This window comes from Saccostrea echinata, unplaced genomic scaffold (genome assembly GCF_033153115.1).
Source record: "Saccostrea echinata isolate AGI-Se365-2 ecotype Australia unplaced genomic scaffold, CSIRO_AGI_Sech_v1 ptg000002l, whole genome shotgun sequence".
Lineage (NCBI taxonomy): Eukaryota > Metazoa > Mollusca > Bivalvia > Ostreida > Ostreidae > Saccostrea > Saccostrea echinata.
The window spans coordinates 10861335-10883159 of NW_026889751.1; the positions used below are offsets into that span (position 1 = coordinate 10861335).

The following is a 21825-nucleotide window of genomic DNA, read 5'->3' on the forward strand; positions in this document are numbered from 1 at the left end:
GAAGGTTGTACATATATTCTTTTGTTGTTGGAGTTGTCAAGATTTAATCTAAGAGCTACAACTCTTACTGTAAATGCTGGTATCCCAGAAGTCTGGACTGTGTTTTAATTTGTCTTCGAGTATTCCTGTTTCAATTCAAAAACTATAGAAAAAATCACTCTCAAAGGTACAGCGTATGTGCAGCGGCGTATCCAGGAATTTCTTAACGGGGGAGGGGGCAGTAGAAGGCAGGGAGACTGGGGGCTGCATTGAAGCCCGCAGCGGGTCCAGAGCAAAGCTCTGGTAGGGGTCTGGGGGCGAAGCCCCCGGAAACTGACAAATTCTAACAAATAAGAGGTGTTTTTTTCACTTGATTTTAGGATAATATAAACAAAATTTCACAAAATAAAAAAAATATATATACACACGGGGGGGGGGGGGGGGGGGGGCTGGATCCGCCTTTGATGTGGTACAACTATTAGACTTAGATGTAAGTACATTACAAATGTACTAACTTATTAGATGTATTCGATTACAAGTATGTGGCTGTGCTGTAATGGTTATGATCTGCAGTCTGTTATATCATACATGGATGATGTATAAAACATGTTTAATTCAACACTAAAACGCTGTGTTTTTGTTGTGTTAAACGGGATACAATGGTTGCAACATTGCAGAAAAAATAGATAATCTGTGTAAGCGTGTAATGTAATTTTATTTTCTTTACTTAAAAATTGCAAACTGAAATGACGCAAACTGTTTTTCATCGTCTAATCTTTTTCCATTACCTAATGATTTAATATTCACCTATTAAAGTTTTTGATTTGATTCAAGTTTATAATGGTGGTTGCTTATAACTCCTCCATTGCTATTATTTATCATTTGTGGGCTTAATCTCATAGTTATGTTGTCACTGCAAAACATACTACAATATCTCGTTTCGCATTTAAGTCATCCTCTCACTTTGCTGAAGAAATGATAATTTTTTCGAAACATCAGTCACAACACTACAATAGATACATAAAATTTAAAACAAGTTTAATGAAATTCGTATTTACATTATATACACTAACTCTCAAATTTATCACAACTGATAAATTGTCAAAAATTATTAAAGACATATAAAATATGAAATGTCAACGTCCGTCCGTTTTCTTTAAAAATAGCTTATAGCTAAACATAAAACAACTGACTTATAAGAACAAGGACAATTACAAATGAACATTCAAAAATATGGAACATCGCATCTGCTTCTGCTGAACTACTTGAGGTACCTGAAATAAAGATGTATATTTATATATTTTATAACACATAACTGCAAAGATATACATTCATAACAAATACATTGTAGATATACATGTAACACTGTAGATCAATAATTTTTCACTTTATTTTAGCAAAATTGTTGTTTGGTATTTAGAAACGAAACAACATTTTCAAGATTTTTAGTTATTGCTGTAAATAATCTTTTATAGCATATAGCTTTTATACGCGAGAAAGAAATTTTTGCGAGCCGACTGTCTCGCGTTATTACGTAAAAATAAAGTTATAGCGAAAAAAGTGATTCACAGTAATCTCAATAATTAAAATAGATGCTGTCATAAGAAAGTAATTCCCGCACGTGGGTGTTTACCTCATAATATACTCACCTTCATATTAGGTTAACAAGGGAAGAAGCCACAATAATTTTATAATTTACAAAAATCAGATTTCGAACCACCAATCACCCCCAGGGTGAAAATCGAAATTCCGAAACCTAAATGCACATCTACAGGACACTCCCAGACTTAGTCCAAAATACGACTGGGCTACTATGAAAAATAAAAGACGAGTTCAAGGAACTCCCGAAACTTCCGAAAGCTAATTGCACATCTACATAATACCACCAATCATATTTCAAAAGTTGAGTTGGCTTTGGCAGAAATGTAAAAGAAGTGAAAACGTCTTTTTCTGACCCCAATCGCCCCTGGATGAAAATCGAAATTTCAAGCCTTATTGCACATATACAGGACACTCTCAATCATATTCTAAAATATCAAAGGGCTACTGCGAAAAACGTAAGAGGAGTTTAGGGAACCAGGTTTTTGTAGGAAAAAAAAAAGTTTTTTTTCCCACCCCATTCGGCCCCCAGGGTGAAAATAAAACTCTAAATCCTTCTGCAAATGTTCAAGGCACCACAAATAATATTCCAAAAGATGAGTTGGCTACTGCTTAAAGTTGTATGGGTAGTTTGAAGAAGATAGTGTGGCAGATGGACGGACCAGGATAACAACAATATATACTTGAACTTTCTTTAGAAAGTGCGCGTATGAAAGGTGTTTGAATTAAAACACTGACCACGCACTATTCCATAGGCTTTTGAATTTGGGTTTTTAACAAGGATCTGGTCTTTGGGAGAAAGCGGTAACTTCTGATGACTAGTTGAACTTGAGCTGAAGTCGAATATGATCGTCTTTGAATCACTCCTGTCATCTTTCGCTGACTGTGGTGAAGCTTTAATACCATTTATTGCTGCGAAAAAGTCATAATAAATGCACAACATTAATGTTTACACACCATCACCTACCCATATTTAATTGAATGAAAATGGAGATAAGTTTCTGTTATTTGAATGATGTGTATATGGCCTTGGAACAACTGTTGAAATATTTCACAAAAAAAAGGTTTTGTCATAAAATTGTAATTTAGTCTACATTGGAACCTTGTTCTTCTATAATTTAATTCATATGAAAGTCAACGGAATAAATTAAGCAAACAGCCTACTTACAGTGAAAAAATGAAAGGTAAAATTGTAAATTTCGCCCATAACTATACGGGTGTTATATTATTCACGTGTAGACTTATACTTTTATTTCTATTAACTATATCCTGTGTTGATAGTCGACTATTAATTGTATGAGGACCAGATACGGAGTTGGAGAAAACCACATTTTTCTAAATGCCTTTTTACCATGGTGTTTCACAGGTTTCTCTCGAATTGCATGTTCACAAATATAAATATATCTTTCCTGCTTTTTAAATCATATCCTTCTTTGTGGACAATAAAATATCTGTAAAGAAAGTTGTTTTATGTGCCTCCCACCTCCCATTAATATCTTTTCGTGGACAAGTTCTGATGCTTCAGTTACAACAGGCAAACATGATAAGATCTTATAGTCACTGAACAGCTTCGGTAGAATAGTTAAAGAATATATTATACTAGTATTCTACAGGAAAAAAAGAAAGAAAAAAGTTAACTCTTGTTTTTATTAGTCTTATACTTACGAAAAAGTTGCATCCTTTCTAGATCTCTTCCGAGAATATTACTTGCTTCGCAAATGTACTCTCCAAAATCATTCCAAGTTAGATTCTGAATTCGGAGACGAAGAACAGTGGTGTAATAATCTTTTTCATAGATTTCTGACGTTATTCTGTGAAAGCTGTTGGCAGTAAAAACGTTTCCTCCTTTTCTCCAGTTTACTATTGCCTGTGGTGATGCTGATATTTCACACTGCAAAATAGTTTCCTTTCCCAAATCTTGCTTTTGTTTTTTATTCAATACTTGCACTTCTGGTTGAACTGGAAAAAATGGTTATTTTGATACATAAAGTAATACATGTTGCTTTCAGCACAATCTATCAAGACCACTTTCTTTTGCTTAATCATGCACTTCATTACTCCTTGGTATTTTTGAGAAAATATCAGAGTATTTGTAAATGTAAATAAACGACTGACTTGTCATAACAAGCCGTATTTTCTAGAAAAGACATGGACACAGTGATCCATAAAAATTAGTCCATTGACGATACCATCTGTGAACTCTTAACTCTAGCCCCCCCCCCCTTCCCCCGCTCAAAAAAGAGGCAAAATACAATAAATAGTATTTATTTTCTTAAATATAAAATGTACATACAGTGTACATTGATGGAGAACACTTTAGAGACTGCTGGTCCTATTCCGTTAAAAGCTTCGCATTCATACGCTCCACTGCAGTAACGAGTTATGTTGTGTATCATTAAGAAGGAGCCTTGTTGACTTATCGCTGGAAAAAAAGTTATAAATTTAGAATACATCCAAACATTTTATTTGTGCAATATATTGAAAAAATTTTGGAACTCATTACTTTTGAAAGCCTAAAAAAAGGTGACCTTAGCGGGTTTGTGTAGGGGAAAATAAGTACCTTCAGCTTAGCAAATCGCAGAGATAATTCATGAATAAATTTAAAATGAGCAATATATGATTTTGAATATATTATTTTTTTATTATTCATTTTTTAAAAAACATTTTGCATGTATTAAAAACTTTCATGCTCTATCTATCAAACAGACGATAAAAACAGGGTAAAAGAAACATTTATTCATCATAAATACAGTGCAGGAGATAAGAAAACAAGAGAAAAATTAATTTAACTTCCGAAAGCATGCCTTATTGATTCCACAATAAATATTCTACGTGCAATTTTTCATCGTACTTTTACATTTTCAGAGGGAAAACGTTTTTGACTTTTATTGATAAAATGTTTAATAGAGTTATTTTCCTTGTCCCACTGAACTTTGTTCTACATACAAGTTTTGAAAACAGAGAGAGAGAGAGAGAGAGAGAGAGAGAGAGAGAATTTACCTTCTTTCTCTGAGATAGTCGTTCGATACCACGTGATTGTTGGTTCTGGGTATCCAGTGGCATTACAGGTCAGATTAGCGGTCTCCCCCTCCTTTAAAAACTGTTGCGTATTACGTGGTTTTTCATAGATGTGTGGTTCTACTGCAAAAAAAAAATCCCCATATTTTTGTAAGACATTGGAAGCTGATTTCATCATCCAAAATTGATCTTCAATATGACATTTATTAATGTTTTCATTTTCAAAAGTCATTATTCCCTCAGTGGTTTATAAGGCTGAGAAACGAAATTTTGAATGAGTTGTAAAGAACGCAACGACATTTCAAACACGTATTATTTTGCCATAGTCTTAACGTTTAGAACCAGTCGCCCGCGTGGCGCAGCGGTTAGAGCGTCTAGCTGTTCTAGAGTCGCAGAGTAAGGAGTTGATCCTTACGTCTCGGGTTCGAATCCCACTGGCCCGCATGGCGCAGTGGTTAGAGCGTCTGTTCTAGAGTCGCGAAGTAAGGAGTTGATCCTTACGTTGCGGGTTCGAATCCCACTGGGGACGTGGAGACCGGTCCTTCGGATGAGACCGTATAAACCGAGGTCCCGTGTCGCAGTAGGTGCTGGCACGAAAAAGATCCCTCACTGCTCAATGGCCGTAAGTGTCGAGTATAGGACAAAATTTGCAGCTCTCCACCGGCAAGTGGTGGCGTCTCCATATGAGTGAAAAATTCTCCAAAGGGACGTTAAACAAAATACAATCAATCAATCAATCGAATCCCACTGTGGGACGTGGAGACCGGTCCTTCGGATGAGACCATATAAACCGAGGTCCCGTGTCGCAGTAGGTGTTGGCATGAAAAAGATCCCTCACTGCTTAATGGCCCTAAGTGCCGAGTATAGGTCAAAATTTGCAGCTCTCCACCGGCAAGTGGCGGCGTCTCCATATGAGTGAAAAGGAGAGGGACGTTAAACAACACACAAACAAACAAAAACGTTTAGAACTTTTTATTTTACATAAATTCGATGAAGTTAACTTACTGGCGAAAATTTCATGCTGTATATAATAGTATTATGTGCGCTGTTTTTATTGATATATTAAATTTAATTTGATATTTAATTTCCAGCTGCAGTCTGTTGTCTATAAAATTTAACTCAGTTGCACACAATTTTTATCAATTTAAACTTCTACTGATCAACCTCATCAACTAAAGGTCAAGAAATTTTTTAAAGTTATAGACACCTGATCCCAGTTCTGGAATTTCCAGGGGTCTGTGTTTTATGCCATGTTCACAATTTTTTATTGTTTGTATTTGTATTGGGGGGTGGGGGGGGGGTGAGATCGTTCACTGTTCCTTATCTTCACCCTTTTCATTGAAGATGATGAACTTTTACTTCCAATGTGTCAATCAAGGGGTCAATTACGTCATGTCAAAGTTAACTTATTCGATCCTGTGCGTTTGTATTCAATAAATACAAATTAAATTTATTTGTATTGTATAATTTTTCAGTTTGAATTTTATAATTTTTTATTTTTATTGTCCATTTTCTTTTTACAATGTATAATTTTCCATTTGTACTCTTAATTGATCTTTTGTTTTGTATATTCCCTACTTGTATTCTATAATTGTCCTTTTGCATGTCATATTTTATCATATATATAATAAATATTGTATAATTTCTATTTACATTATATAATACACTATTTGTATTAATAATGTTTGATTTTTTTGTATTTTAATTCCATCAAAATTTCTCTGTCTTAATTTACACATTGTAAACAAATGGTCATATTTTAACAAACTTATATGAAGCAATTTTTTATCATTACCGTGATAGTACAAAAATAATGTGTACTGTAATTTATTTATGACAGTATTTTACAGTACCTGTACATTCAATATGTGGATCTTCTTACCGTATACTTCCAAATAAATTTTTTTCGTGCTCATTGGTTTTGTGTTGAGTGAACAGGTGTAAGTTCCTCTATCATAAAACTGCAATTCACGTATATGAAGGTTCCAATCTGGCACACGAGGGCGTTCGATTGACATCCGGGTATCATCTATTATGCGCCTATCACCAATGGCTATAAGGGTTTCCCTAGGGCTCATCCAAGTTATCTGGATTTTTTTCATATATATATATATATATATATATATATATATATATATATATATATATATATATATATATATATATATATATATATATTCAGTAAAATTAAAATGAAGTTTAACAAAAAGGATTTAAAAAATTGAATTCTTTGACTATTTCAGAAACGATAAAATGAAAACTTAAATATTTAAAGGAAGGGAAATAGTTGTGGTTAAGTTGAGGATTTTGATCATAAAAAATTCACAATACCCCTAAATATAAATCATCGATTTATACTGACGTATTCAGAATGTAAATTCAAACAACTTTACGTAACAAAATCTTTACAGTTCAAAAAATATCAAAGAGAGAATTTATTTGCCTTTTTATCTTTAATTTGGAGCAAGACCCTTTCTCTTAAAACATTCAATAGAATGCATTGATTTGAAAGTTTTTTTTTCTTGTCTTCGGAAAAGGATTTTAATTTTGATATATAAGGCAAACTTCATTTGGTGGAATGGCCCCTTTAGCTCTGACGACAGTGTTTTTCTTTTTTAATTTTTTGTCAAGTGGGATTGCCACTGATCAATTCCCTAACATCAAAATATAGATTTTCAACAGAAGACATTTGCTTGTCTTTGGACAAACTCAAAGATACTGAATATCAGATTCCTTCATCACTTAAAAAGCTCATCCCTAAATGTCGCTTTGCTGAACAGACTACCCAAAGATCACTCGCATATTCCCCATTATTTAAGGAGGTTCGATCCTGGGCTTTTGAGCAGATTTTGGTCTGGACCTTTATTTCTAAAATTCTGCATCATTTTAAAGTTCTAACATTAAATCTGGATTCTACAATGCAAATTAAACTATATCCAATGAAAAAACTGCGATGAAATTCCATTCGAATAGGATTAAGACAGGAACTATATTTTGTGGCGGAAGGTTTTTTTTTAGAAGAAAATGATCATTTTTCCCCTTTTAAAATACATACAGTACTGTTAAGTTTAGATTCCTATTTTTCCATGCTGGTTGCACACAGAACTGTTTTTTGCAGTGAAATGTTTTATGCTGGCTTTGAAATATCTATTAAATTATTTCTTATGAATTCTTTCATTATATTGTGACAAATATAGTAAATATATTCTGAAAGTCCAGGAAAAATTTGAGCCAATTTTAACATAAAATTAACACTGTTTTAGTAATATCTAAAAATTTACATCACAGACCCCCACTTTTGTTTTTCTTTTCTGAATATATAAGATAAGTTTGATCAATCTGCTTAAATTCAGCAAAAGTTTAAGACTTTAAAATAATTTTCTTGCTTGTTAAATTTTTATTGCCAGAAAAATCACATTTTGTAAGTACAGAAAGGTCATTATTTTGATTATGCGAAGTAATTTGAAACTTTTTCTTAGTCATAATTTTAATGTGTCTTTTTTTTAAATAGACTAATAGTTTATTTTGTCCCATGACTTATCTGGATAAAAACATTGGAGGGAAAACGTCGAAGATGTGATTTTTGATTAAGTCACAAATTTCAGTGCAAAAGGGTCATATTAAATGCATCATAGCTCCAAAAGAAGCATATTGACCCTCATTTTTTGTTTTGATTTTTAATTAAGCTATGTGTGTAGAAGCTAAAAATATACTTGACAAAAAAAGTTTAAGACTTTAAATATCAGGATCCAACCTCGTTAAATGTTACCTCTCTTTTAGGGTCTGCATCTGTAAGGTCGGCAATACAGGGTAAAATGGCTGTTGTCCCGGCTATTCCACTGATGTTTTCGGGTGTTGAATCAAACTGTATCGGCAAAGCATTTGATGCAGAATATCCAAACGCTGAAAATAGTTATTTCGTAGAATATCCAAAAGCTGAAAATATTTATTTCGTAACCTGGATTTAATTCAAAATTTAAGACAGATTTAGATATCTACAGTACTGTTGAATCATGATATATTCTTTGGGGGTTATTTTCGTGGAAGTTCATGGTTCCCCTAACTACCAATTTACAACCTAAATAAATACTGAAATAAACTTAATGTGTGCTGTTACAAGATATGACCTACGAAGTTACGTCCCCATGAACTTGTATAACTTTATCAATCCCAAAAAGATGTTCCCTCTGATAAGAAAATGATATCAAAATATACTTTTCTTAATTGTTAAAATACATATATATTCATTATTTGGATTATAAATAACAAAAATGTTTTAAAATACGCAATTCTTTGCGTTCATCCTTTTGCATTTCTAGCAAATAGAAAAGTAAAGTTTTTTTTATAGAAAGCTCAGATTTTGATTTGTTTTATTCAGCTTACAGGTTTTTCTACTGTTGGGTCTCCACTTTTAGCTGTTATTAGAAGACATATTTTGTGATCATATGAAGCAGAATTTTTTTAAAAAAAAACTTCTACATGAAAAAAAGAAGTTTCTTGCTGTGGCCTTCAACTCGACCTTTAGATATATCTAGACGTTTTATCAATGTTTTATTTCATTCCTGATATATCCAATTTTGGAGTCTCCCAGTTAATTCGATACGCAAGAGCACATTTTACGTACAAATAACTTCTAAAATAAACCAGGTTATTGACAAATAAGTTGATGATACAAGGATATAAGAAATCTCGTTTAAAGTCAACATTTCGTAAATTCTATGGTCGATCAATGATCTTGTTTGCTAATACAATCTGTCGTTAAGTCGAATTTGATTGATCTTTTTAATACAAATTGTTAGGCCATTATTTTCACCCGTAGGTATCCAACAATATATCTGGGTAAATATACCAGGACAATTCTTGTACATGTAGTATGATTATCCTTTTTTCAAAATGGGTCTCTTCACTTTTGGCTGTGTTAGTTTAATGCGTTTAGTGTGTGCGTATGCATTTTTAATAAATATCATTAAATGCTTTAAATTCATTTACTGTGCTTGAGTTAGATTCTTTAGACAATATTTACCAAAATGAGTAAAGGGAGTCAACGTATTTAGTAGTAAATTTCAAGTAAACAGGAAAAGTCATTCTGTTAACAAAGGCGCGACAAATTAAAACTAAATACTAATAATACCGATAAGCCAGTAATACCTGCACATTAATGTTTGCCTCTAAAATGTTAACCTTTGTATATGGGTAACTTATGATGAGACAACTAAGTTATTCCAATTTTAAGGAATAAACATGTATCAAATTGAGCATAAAATGCTTTGGTGAGCATATGCCAGTATGCTTTTTATGTTAGTATTTCATAAAAATCCATTGCTATAGTCTGAATTAAATTTAATGAAGCATTAATCCTGTTTTAAAAAAGAGTTTTAGAAAAGTTTTTGTGTAAAAAAAAAAATGATTTTTCGCCCATATCGACCATACCACTAAAAATAAAAATTCTGAAACTCGTAACAATCAACAGGACACCACCAATCATATTCTGAAGTTTGCTACCATAAAAAGAGGAGTTCTGGTAACCAGATTTTCGTAGAAGAACGTCGTATTTCAACTCCCAACTGGCCCCAGGGTAAAACTGAAAATTCAAAACCTTATTCATATCTAACATAACCAATCATCCTCCAAAAATTGATTTGGCTACTGCATAAAATGCAAGAGGACTTTTGGGAATAAGGGTTTTGCAAAACTCAAAACCCAAAAGAGACACCCCCCCCCCCAAAAAAAACAACAATCAATTAAACAAACAAAGAAGCAAACAAACAAAAAACGTCGAGTTTTACTCATTCTTGGCCCAGGATGAAAATATAAAAACTCCGAACCCTTATCGCACATCTTCTGGATACCAACAATCATATTCCAAAAGATGAGTAAGACCCTGCTTAAAACTTGAGATGAGGTTGAGGACGAGGATGGTATGACATACGGACAGACAGACCAGATGTTCAACATACCTGAATTTTCTTCAGAAAATGTGGGTAAAAATGAACAATCCGAAACCTCAATCCACATCTACAGGGCACCATCAATCTTATTCTGAACGATGACTTTGCCACTGCTTAACATATACGGAGAGTTCTTGGAATCAGGTTTTCTTTTTTCGACTCCCAGCGGACCCCGGGGAGAAAATTAAAATTCCACACCTTAAGGCACCACCATATTCTTAAAGATGATTTGGCTAACGCTTAAATGTCACAGAAATTTAGGCAACGAGGATTTTGTAGAAAATTGTCATTTTTCGATTCCTCATTGGCTCAGCATAAAAATGAAAAAAAAAAAAACCAACAAACAAACCCCTATTGCAAATTTCCAAGATACATACAATCATATTCGATTGATGTAAATGTGTCTGCTTAAGATGTAAGAGCAGTTTGAAGAAGATAGTATAACCGACTACGGTCAAACCATGATAACAACAATATACTCGAGCTTTATTCAGAGAGTTCGGGTATGAAATTAACAATAAACAATCATTCAATCAAACAGACAAAAAATCTCATAGGTATTGAAGGTCTTCTATATATGCATCTGTAAATCATTTTTAGTCAAATAACGATTAGTGACCATAATCATAGCTTATACATGTACATGTATACTGACTAGTATGTATTTTCATGATCAGATTGTTAATTAATTAATTATAGGAGATCCATCCAAATCAATAGACCCAGATACGGAACCAAAAAAATGCCTGCTTCGGGATTTGGATTAATTGGTCCTATAAATTTTACAAGATTATATTCATCGTAAGAGACCAATATAACTTGTACCAATAAAGAGACTGGATGTCTCAGTAGAGATTTAGATGAGTTGTTACGTGTGCTGAAGCCTGCGTCCAGACAAAATGCTCTATGTTGTGCGAGAGACAGCCAGGGATCAGTATTAGTGCCTCACAATTGAAACAAATGATGTGAATGGATATGTCAGAGAATGATGTATCCATGCTTAGAGCAAACGTGGACCTATATAAAATAGAAAGCTAAGACAAACATGGGCTCAAACCAGTAGTTTTAGACCAAATCAAAGCCAAGACGCACTGTAAAGATTCTACTTACAACGGTAAAGATTGATTTTTTTTCTCGTCCCTTTTTGAGACAGTTTTTTGGTTAGTGGACAGAGACCGAAAATGGACTGTTCCTAGCTTTATAATTAAAAGGGCAGAGACAGGGCGTATTAGGTACACAGCCCAAAGACGGTAAAAGAAACTAGCAGAAGCATACCAAAGCTCTACATGAAATGTTAAATCAGACAGAGTTGTAGAGCGAGAGAGAGAGAGAGAGAGAGCTCAGCTGCAGGAAATAAGTTCGAGAATTACCAGAAAAAGTTGTTTCGTAAGCAAGTAAAGTTCTCGGCGATTCTAATAAGAGATGTTGTATGACTTAGACGAAATATCTGTCCATAGAGTCTTTCTAGCTTGTGTGGAAATAAGTTCCTAAAGAGGATAGATCATAGTTCACTCAAGTGGCCATTAAGATTCAAAGATCCAGAGCGTCCATTACTTTATTGGCTTGGGGTCTTATTAACTTAAAAAAATATAATTGTGCTGCAACAGCACTGAAATGCAGTTGTGTTAAGTCGAATGCTAAAAGCCAGTTTGGATACTTTGATGATCGGGATAAGAATGTCTCAAGATGACGAAGACTTAATTAAGAGATGGATACTTTCTGAGAATAGAAATGTATCAGCTGAAAGAAACTGTTAAGTTTCTCAGGGCTCAATTGAAAAAAAAAGTAATAATAAGCAATAATCTGCTGTTTAGGATGTGGAAAGCTAATAGGAGTTATTTTGCCAAATACCAGGTTGTTGTTCCCTTGCACTAAAGAAAAAACTAAAGAAAAAACGTTGATTATTTAGGCGTAATTAAGCTCTAAATATTATCAAACAGATTTTCTATTGGCGAAAGCTACAGAGTGAAATGTTTCATGTATATAACAAAATGTGACACACATTTATGTTCTCACAGAAAAAGCTCCTGAAACTAAAACTTAGAGAGCACCCATGCAGTCCTTACAAATGGATTACCGAATTAAGAGGTTAGACCCGGACATTTTGGCAAATCTGGAGAGAGATACCAGTAGGGAAATGATGATGAGATATCATATTATTTCATAAAATGAACTCAAAATGATCTGAGGTTTTTACAAAGCCCAATATGAAGGATAGGGCAATGGCTAAGTTACAACGAATGAGGAAATAAATAGGTCCTAGCTTTTAAAAACTATTCACTCTGGCCTGTGTCGGCAATATGAGAGGCTTCTCTTCACAAGGTATGCAAGTGTATCCAGATTCAAGACAAGCACTCCACTATATATTTATTCCAGTGATGTGGTGGAACGGTTCAATAAAAACCGAGCCATTTTAAGTGTAAATGTTGAAGAAAACCGTTGGAGACTGAGAGGGATATGAAAGCATTCCATGTGTGTGACGATAGCATATATGTCTCAGTAGACGTCCACCAAAATCAGCCCAAACTTAGGCTGATCCTTGGTAGAGGGACAGCGACACCTTTTCATGAGAAAAGGTTTCTGGACATGATTGGACGTTGGTTCTAGCAACAAGATTGAAAAGGAATGTTTCTTTGTAAGAAACAAAGTGATTAGTAAAAAGCTTAACCAAGACAAAATGATTACTTGGATATGCACATGTCGTATGAGTATTTCAAATATGCCTTCTAACAAATGGCTGACTGCTTTCCAAAATTCAGGTAAATTGGTAAGCACCATGTATGGTACCTTCAATGATATGAAATTTTGGCATAAGGTTAAATAAGGTCTTAATTAATAGCAAGGAACAATTAGTTCACTGCAACCGAATGAAAGATTGTATATTGTGGTTATGGGAAATATAGAAAAAAAACATGAATTCATTGTAAATTTGCAGCCTGGAAAGGGAGAAAAGGGGGGGGGTATCATTACTGAAGATATTTAGATGACATTTGCCATTTGATAATGAACAAGATGTGTTTGTGGAAAAACTGATGCCCCCATATGGCAAGGCCAAAATTAGAGTTTTTAAAATTAAGGTCTAACTCCAAGGTCAAGAGTTCAAAACTGTTAATACATGTACCCAAAAAGGTCTTGTCAAAAGGAATACACATGTGGAATATAAAAGCCCTAGCACCAACCATTCAAAAGTTATGGGCAAGGTTAAAGTTTTTGCTGACAAACAACTTAACAGACAAACAGTCAGGCGGACAGACCAAAAACTATATGCCCTCAAATCTTAAGCTTCAATTATGGGGCCATGAAAATATTGAAAAACCAGTTTCGTTGGTTGAAAACAGCGATTCAGGACGAGAGATACACTGTACATACTCCAGGTTGGATGAAAGATTACATACATGTGAAAACTAACCTTATTAACCCACGCATAATGGTATTTCAGATCAGCGTTATACATAAAGAAATTATTCATAGACAGCTAGTCAACTTGTGTTATTTAGAAACTACTACCACATGTTGGGAGGGAGAAACACTGATAAGTAAGAATGGTATCCGAGTAACCTTATCCAATCAACAATAAAACCAGTCAGACTGACGTAGTAAAACTGGCAGAAAATGGGACACAAAGGACTATCGAACAAGACTGAGAAATTATCATTACAAAATACCGTGAGAATAGACGGAGGATGAAGAACATCTAGAGAGTGACGAGTTCTTGAACATGTAGATGTTACATGAAAAGAAAAAAAACCCCAAAAGTCAGAATTTGTCCGATCACTTAGTTTTATTTAAAGTAAAAAACACTTAACAATGGAAATGTTACAAATACAGGATATTTTGTTTATATTTGTTTAATAATTTTATTTGAATGCATTTTAAAACAATATTTCTTTAATTTCTAATACGACACGTCAGATTACATAGCGAATACTGTAACACAATGGAATAAGCATAAAAATGATTAGCAAATGCATAGAACATGTTATAGAGATTGTTACTATACTACTTACAATGAAAGAAAGAAAATTTGCACTTGGACTTTCTTTTTTGTGTGTGTTTTATATTTACAGAATTGTGCATCGTTTATTCTTTATAAATCCATATGAAGATTTTTCATACCAAATTAAAACTGCACGAGGAAATGCAATTTGAAAGACTTTCACAGATTATTCTATTTTGTTAACCATAGAAGCATCATTTATCAGAATTTAAAACCGATCAAACAGAATTATGAGTCTTGGAACTACAGAATTGGATAGCTCTCCACTTTACAAGCTTGTACCAATTTTTAATTATCAAATCAAAACTGTTGGAGGTGTTACGTTTTGAAAGATTTTCACACATTGCTGTAAATCTGGAAATTTCTACTATCGATTAATATTCAGCCTTTTTGCGTATGCATCTGTAAAGAATTTTTTCTTATGAGTAAATCAACAAGAAAAGATATATTGTTTATATGGGTATTTTTTGTTTTACATTTATAACCGTTTTGATTGAAGTATTACGTGCAATTCCTGGTAAATGTGTCGATTTTTATTTATCAAAGCAAAACAAGTTTAAGTTAGGCTTGAATATATCACTTTAATTTTTTATGTTTCAATCTATCATTTCCTTTTAAGAAACTTGGATATTATATATTCTTTTAAGCTCAAATGAATCGGAATTATTTTTAATTTTTTATTACCGTTAGCTAATTCTTTTAAATTTGTTTTATGATATTATCCTTGCATGTACATTATATTTGAATGGTTATTATTTTTTAAAATCTATTTTCAGTTCTGACAAGAATTCAAAAAGTTTTGAAATATAGCAGCTTGACCCAAATTTGTAAAAATAAATTGACGTAAAAAATTCCAGATCTACAATGTATTTTTGGTAACCATGGAAAAACATTCATCAAAATAAAAAAAAAGAACAAAGAGACTTAAAAGTACCTTGCTCTAGCCTACTTCACAGATGCTTGAGTATAGGTCCCACCCACCCCATAAAGACCCCTGGGGCTTTTCGAATTTGTCCATACATCATCTTCTGATATCATCCATACCATCAATTAAAAAAATCAACAACTTTTATATATAAATAATCCTACTCCACTCTATATGTAAAGAGGGGAATCTAATTTTTTTTAAATATAAAATTTTGTTTAAAGAAACCTTTCGGATTTTTAGTATCTATTAGATTACAAATATTCAAATAAAAAGGTTGATTTATGTTATGAGAAAAAGTCTTGAAGGCCCGGGGTCTATGTCGGAGGATGGAGGGGATGGGAGATCCTGTCCTCAAGCACCTCTGGTCTACTTCTTTACGAACTTATTTGAAATTGACAAAAACTGTACGAGGGTAGCAATAAGAGAGAATGTAATTTACACATTTTAATATTATAATGATAATAACACTCTTCATTAGAAACCGATAGACAGAGACAAAATCTTATATTTTGATGCAGTCCATCTCTCTGCCAAATATCACTGAAATCATACAAAAACTTAAGGAACAGAGCATTTTGGAAATTTGTTCACAGGCAGACAACAGCTAGATGGACGGACTGACGACTTGAACGTAACTATCGCATACGTTTTCTGGTCGTGGACGGGTGAGTAGAATTAAAATACGATTCCATCTCCACAATATATAGTAATATGATATCCACAAATTCCATCTTCCCAATATACTAGGAAGTAATATAAGATATCTGCAATATCCATCTCATTTTTCAAAATTAAGTATAGGTAGTAAATTCCAATTTACCATCTGCACTGAGTCGTCTTCGGTAAAACTCATTTCTCAATCTTTAATCTAGCATTAAAAACCCTATAACGTAAGCAGATCAGTTGAAGCGTACAATGCGAAATTCGGAAGATTCGTCATGGTGGAAGTGTCTTTTAAAGCTTCAATTTGAATTTATACATAAAATGCACACTGACTGTTATACTTGTCCTCAAGCATTTACCTCCTTTTATTCCATGATTAAGGGATATATTTGATAATTTTGTTCCGGCACATTATAATATTTAATATAATATTGAATATTTTTAATATTCCAAACAACCAAAATGAATTTGAATTACAATATAAACCGAGGTCCCGTGTCGCAGTAGGTGCTGGCACGAAAAAGATCCCTCACTGCTCAATGGCCCTAAGTGCCGAGTATAGGTCAAAATTTGTAGCTCTCCACCGGCAAGTGGTGGCGTCTCCATATGAGTGAAAAATTCTCGAGAGGGACTTTAAACAATAAACAAACAAACAAACAAATCTATATTGGATTCCGAAGCTTCATAAAAATCCTTACAAAGATACATAGCGGGTTCCAGTAAATGTTCAACCAAGCCTTTTTATTTACTCCTCACTAAGATATTAACAGTAGTGAAGTAGAAACTTCAAGAGTACTGTGCAACAATATATTCGAGAAGTGGTGTAAATCAGATGTGGACACTTAATAATTCCAAGGAACTTTTGGAAAATTTGAAATCACAAGAATTTACCAAAATCAACAGCTTAAAAACTTAAGACTTTTCAACTTTATACACAACCATTCCCCACGATAAATTAAAGTCCAGGCTTTTTGATATCATTGACAGCTGTTTTTTCCATAAGAATGGAACTCGTAAATTTACTTACCTTGTCACTGGTCATTTGCAAAATTATTTTGTTAAAAAACATTCTGATTGTACACGTTCTCTGAAGTTGACATCAAAAATATGCCTGAGTTTCTGATTGACAATATCTCTGTGGTTTTTGGAGACCAGGTCTTCCAACAATCTATTGGAATTCCCATGGATACCAATTGCGCCCCGTTATTAGCAGACCTTCTTTGTGTTCATGTGAAGCAGAATTTGTCCAAAATCTTATACGTGAAAGAAGAAAACACTTCCTGTGGCCTTCACATCATTAGATATATCGACGACGTATTGTCAATTAACAATGGTTATTTCCATTCTTATGTCGATACGATATATCCCGGTGAGCTTGAGATAAAAGATACCAGAGAGTCTGACACATCTGTTTCATATTTGGATATTTTACTTGAAAAAGACGTTAATGGTAATCTAACAACCAAGCTTTATGATAAAGGTGATGACTTTAACTTTTCAATCGTCAACTTCCCTTACTAATGCAGCAATATACCTTCATCACCTGCACACAGGGTTTACATCTCTCAGTTGATTCGATACGCAAGAGCAGGCTCTGCGTGTGTACAATTTCTAAAACGAGGTAAATTATTGACAAACAAGTTGATGAAACAAGAATATCAGCAGTCTCGTTTAAAGTCATCATTTCGTAAGTTCTATGGTAAATACAATGACCTTGTCAGCAAATGCAATTTATCATTGAGTCAAATGCTGACTGACGTTTTTCAAACTAACTGTTATGCCATATTTACACACTGAATTGTCGACGGCTTTTCAGTTATTTCCCGATCATGACAGGGAGCACACGGCGGGTGTGACCGGTCGGCAGGGGATGCTCACTCCTCCATGGCACCTGATCCCACCTCTGATGTTTTGGAGGTCCGTGTTTGCTCTGCTTCTGTATTGTTTAATGGACTTTTGAGCTTGAATACTGTTCGTTATCTCCATATATTTCATGCTTGTACATGTATACAAGTACAGTGAGTTTTAAAATTGTAAGTATTGTTTAAATCTTACCTAACTTACCTAAAAGAAAAGGTATAAGTATCGATGCTTCCCTTGTCATTACTTGTCGCTCAGGCTGTCTGAAATTTGAATCAAAAAAAATTATCTTATATCAAATGACATGAATTTGTAAATTAGAGCCTATAAAGAACTAATTTATTCTTGTTCAAAGGCAAAACTCACGAAATGATTTATTCACGATAAAGGAAATATTAACTTTCCCTTGTTTTATATGGTTGAGAAGATTTTATGTAACACCATTTTCTAACATTTCCTAAAAATTTCCCTCGATGTGAGGGAGTCTTGAACAAGCAGCGATGCAAGACAGTTTAAATCAAAAATGAGATAAAAGGGTACATATATATGTATTTCTGTTTGACAATATCTATGTAGTCTTTGAAAAACCAGGTTTTCCAACATTTTTTCTGGAATTATAATGGGTAATAATTGCGCTTCTTTATAATCCAACACGTTTCAGCAGAATTTACTTAAAAACTACTACATGAAAAGTAGTATCTTGCTGTGACCTTTAAATCGACATTTAGATATATCGACGATGTTTTATTCAATTAACAAAAATGCATTCATTCCGTATATCCCTGGACCTGGACAATTTACTAATTATGGACACTGATACCAAACCAACAACTACTCTTCATGATTAATGTGTTGACATCAATTTTTTCATCTTCAACTTCCCTTACTTACGTAGCTATGTATATATACAATTATCACTTGCAATATGGTGTTTATATCTCCTTGTTGATTTAATAAGAAAGAACATACGATCAATATCCAAACAGAGGCAGGCTACAGACAAATAAGGTGATGTTACAGGGGTATTAATCAATGATGAATATTTCTTTTGCTGACGTTGCAACTTAATTTCAAATCTTGTGAAAATACCATCATGTATTTGGATTTACGGTTATTTTAGTTTGCGAACTAAAAGTTGTGTATTTGTACGCTCAAAAAAAGGAAAAAATTGTTCTTCCTACCTAGAAATCTTATACGGCAAAGAAATCATGAACCGAAAAGCACATAATATAAAATGAAAGCAATACTTTTTTTGACATTAGTTGAAAAGCTCTAATAATAATAAAACAGAAATAATAATAGCCTTCTTCTCAAAAAAAACTTCGTTCCAAAAGAAGCATTTTAACAAAATTAGGAAACATAAATATACACTGTAGTATAGTTTTCTGGGCATTTGAGCTTCAATAAGCATGGTTAAAAAACAAAACTGCTTTTCTTTCACATATACAAACCGTATTTTATCATTTGAAGTAAGAGATGATGATATAGATGCTATAAAATCGGTACTATTAGAACAGTAACGATTTTTTATCTTATACATGTGTATAATTTCTTTATCAATAATGAATGACTCCAATTATTATCAAATTTGAAATGAGAGGTTTTTGCAACACAATAAACACTTGTTAAAAGTTTATTTCCCTCTAAGTTTCCTCACCCCTTTCTGATAGAAAATTGCTTGATTTGTGACCATTTTCTTAAAATCCGTTTATTCCACTTTATTTATGTCGAAGTATTCTTCAAGACAACTTGCTTACATTATCGTTAGAAATATGAGGAAATTTGTAATGCAAGTGGAAAGGAAATTTTGAAATACTGCAGTAATCAAAATTATAGTAATCAGCGGAAAATCGAATGATTAATTCCTTAATTTGTACACATTTATTATTTTCTTAAATCAAATGATGAAAAATTATGTCCAAACAATATTATGTCTTCAAAAATCAAAAAGAAAAGACAAATAGGTTCTCTGAACATTGGAAATTGCATTACTGGTCAATGAATCTACTGAAAATGCCAGTGTGCCTCTCTTCGAAAATGAAATGTATCTCTCGCATCTACAGTTAAAGCTCCGTTATCCCTAAAATGTTATACTTCTATCTGCGGTCGTTAAACACTATCGTATTGTGTTATGATATCAGAGTGAATCATTACGGATTAACGGAATAATCTTACCAAGAATCGTGTAATTTTCGGGACTGGGGTCGTAACTTTCTCGATCTATCACCTTTGATGATTAAATTATAAGAAATACACAGGAAAATGAAAAAAATATTAATCATTGGTGTCCATCTTATGTGTACCTATTATACTCTTGAATTATTAGACTTTCTGCAATTTAACTACATCACAACTCGCTGAAAGCACAATTGCACATATTTTAGATGCTCATAGGTTGAAGAGTAAGGACCCATTATCTTGTCAACAACAAATATTATATTACCATTGGTTTATCATGCCGAATCCCATTTATGGACATCGACCCGATGCTTATTAACTTAGCAATAGAGAGTGTTTCAGCTTTCACGGCGACCTTCCCCATCTCCTCAGTAATGTTTTAACGCTAAACGAGTTGCGCGATGTGTTCTTTTCGTGTGACATTTTTCCAATTATACAAGAGCCCGACGTTAACATCTGTGAATTTGATGACTAATAAGTCCCAGAGCTGTCAAGATAGGAAAATAATAGAGCCGAGGAGGTTCGTTTATCTCCTGTATATTGTTCTGACGATATGTTAGCAATAAAATACTAAAACACATGAATGGAGAACAACAGTGAAGCATAACAGTTACTTAGAAATATGCGTATGTATGTTCCCCAATTCTTCAAAATAAACCAGATGATAACATTGTTTATTTCTTGGAAAAATGTTTACTTAAGAAATAAGATATCGTTCAAAACATCTTTAGGGATATAAATATCTAAATTATAACAGATGTTAACCCTTTTTCTCTCAGAATCTTTGCTTAAGAAATAAGGTATCATTTTTGAACACCTATCGGATAGAGATACGGGTTGGACACGTTATCAAATCTAATAAAGCTTTAATGAGGGCTTTATGGAAGATTAGAGCACATACCAAACCGTATCTATGTTCCGAAAAATAGCTAAAACTATACCTTATTACTTATATTGACATTTGTGACCGACGTATAAAAAACGTATGAATGATAAATATTTTTTAAAATCTACGGTATACATGTAAGTTGAATACGTTAGACACGTCAATCATTGACGTCACCGTGAAATAGGACTCTTGGTCATATGATGAACTGCATTTTATTCAATGATAGATACACTCAAATAGTGTTATAAAATGAAAGAAAATGCTACAATAAATATAATAAAATAATGCTAATAGCAGTTCTTCAAATGGAAACAATCGATCCACTGTTCTGAGAAAGCTGTAAATGAAATCTGAAAACGCTTTGCCTTACATACTTTTGTCTTAAAATGAACATTTAATGAAATCTTAAAGCAAGATCTTTGAACAACATCAATTTGAAAAATTGATGCTAGATTCAATAATAATAGTTCTAATAGTATACTGATTAAATATAGCTCTTTTTCTGCATGTATCACATTATGGATATCACACCAATAAATAAAAGAGGATGTCTTTCCGATTTCTTACTCTCAGTACTTTGATTCCGATATTATATTTCTTTCATCCTAGGAAAAAATACGGTAGTAGTTTAAACCATTAAATTGTACCTTAACCTATCTGGGAAATTTTTAAATTATAATGTTTAAAATTAATAATTATAATTTTGAAAAAAGATATTTTTCTATAATCTAGAAATTTGTCGTACGTAGAACATGCTCTTGTGTAT

General features: G+C 33.1%; 1 protein-coding gene across 1 annotated transcript in view; it reads right to left on the reverse strand.

Moving 5' to 3' along the window:
* Positions 1-1000: 1000 nt before the first annotated feature.
* Positions 1001-21825, reverse strand: part of LOC133200275 (limbic system-associated membrane protein-like) — a 38979-nt gene continuing 18154 nt past the window's right edge. Inside the window, exons 2-9 of the mRNA XM_061336091.1 lie at positions 18197-18255; positions 8366-8499; positions 6479-6683; positions 4579-4719; positions 3872-4000; positions 3244-3537; positions 2317-2490; positions 1001-1253 (exon numbers count right to left, since the gene is read on the reverse strand). Of these exons, the coding sequence (XP_061192075.1) occupies positions 1153-1253; positions 2317-2490; positions 3244-3537; positions 3872-4000; positions 4579-4719; positions 6479-6683; positions 8366-8499; positions 18197-18236 (1218 nt within the window). The 5' untranslated portion in view covers positions 18237-18255 and the 3' untranslated portion in view covers positions 1001-1152. The remainder of the gene's footprint in view (positions 1254-2316; positions 2491-3243; positions 3538-3871; positions 4001-4578; positions 4720-6478; positions 6684-8365; positions 8500-18196; positions 18256-21825) is intronic.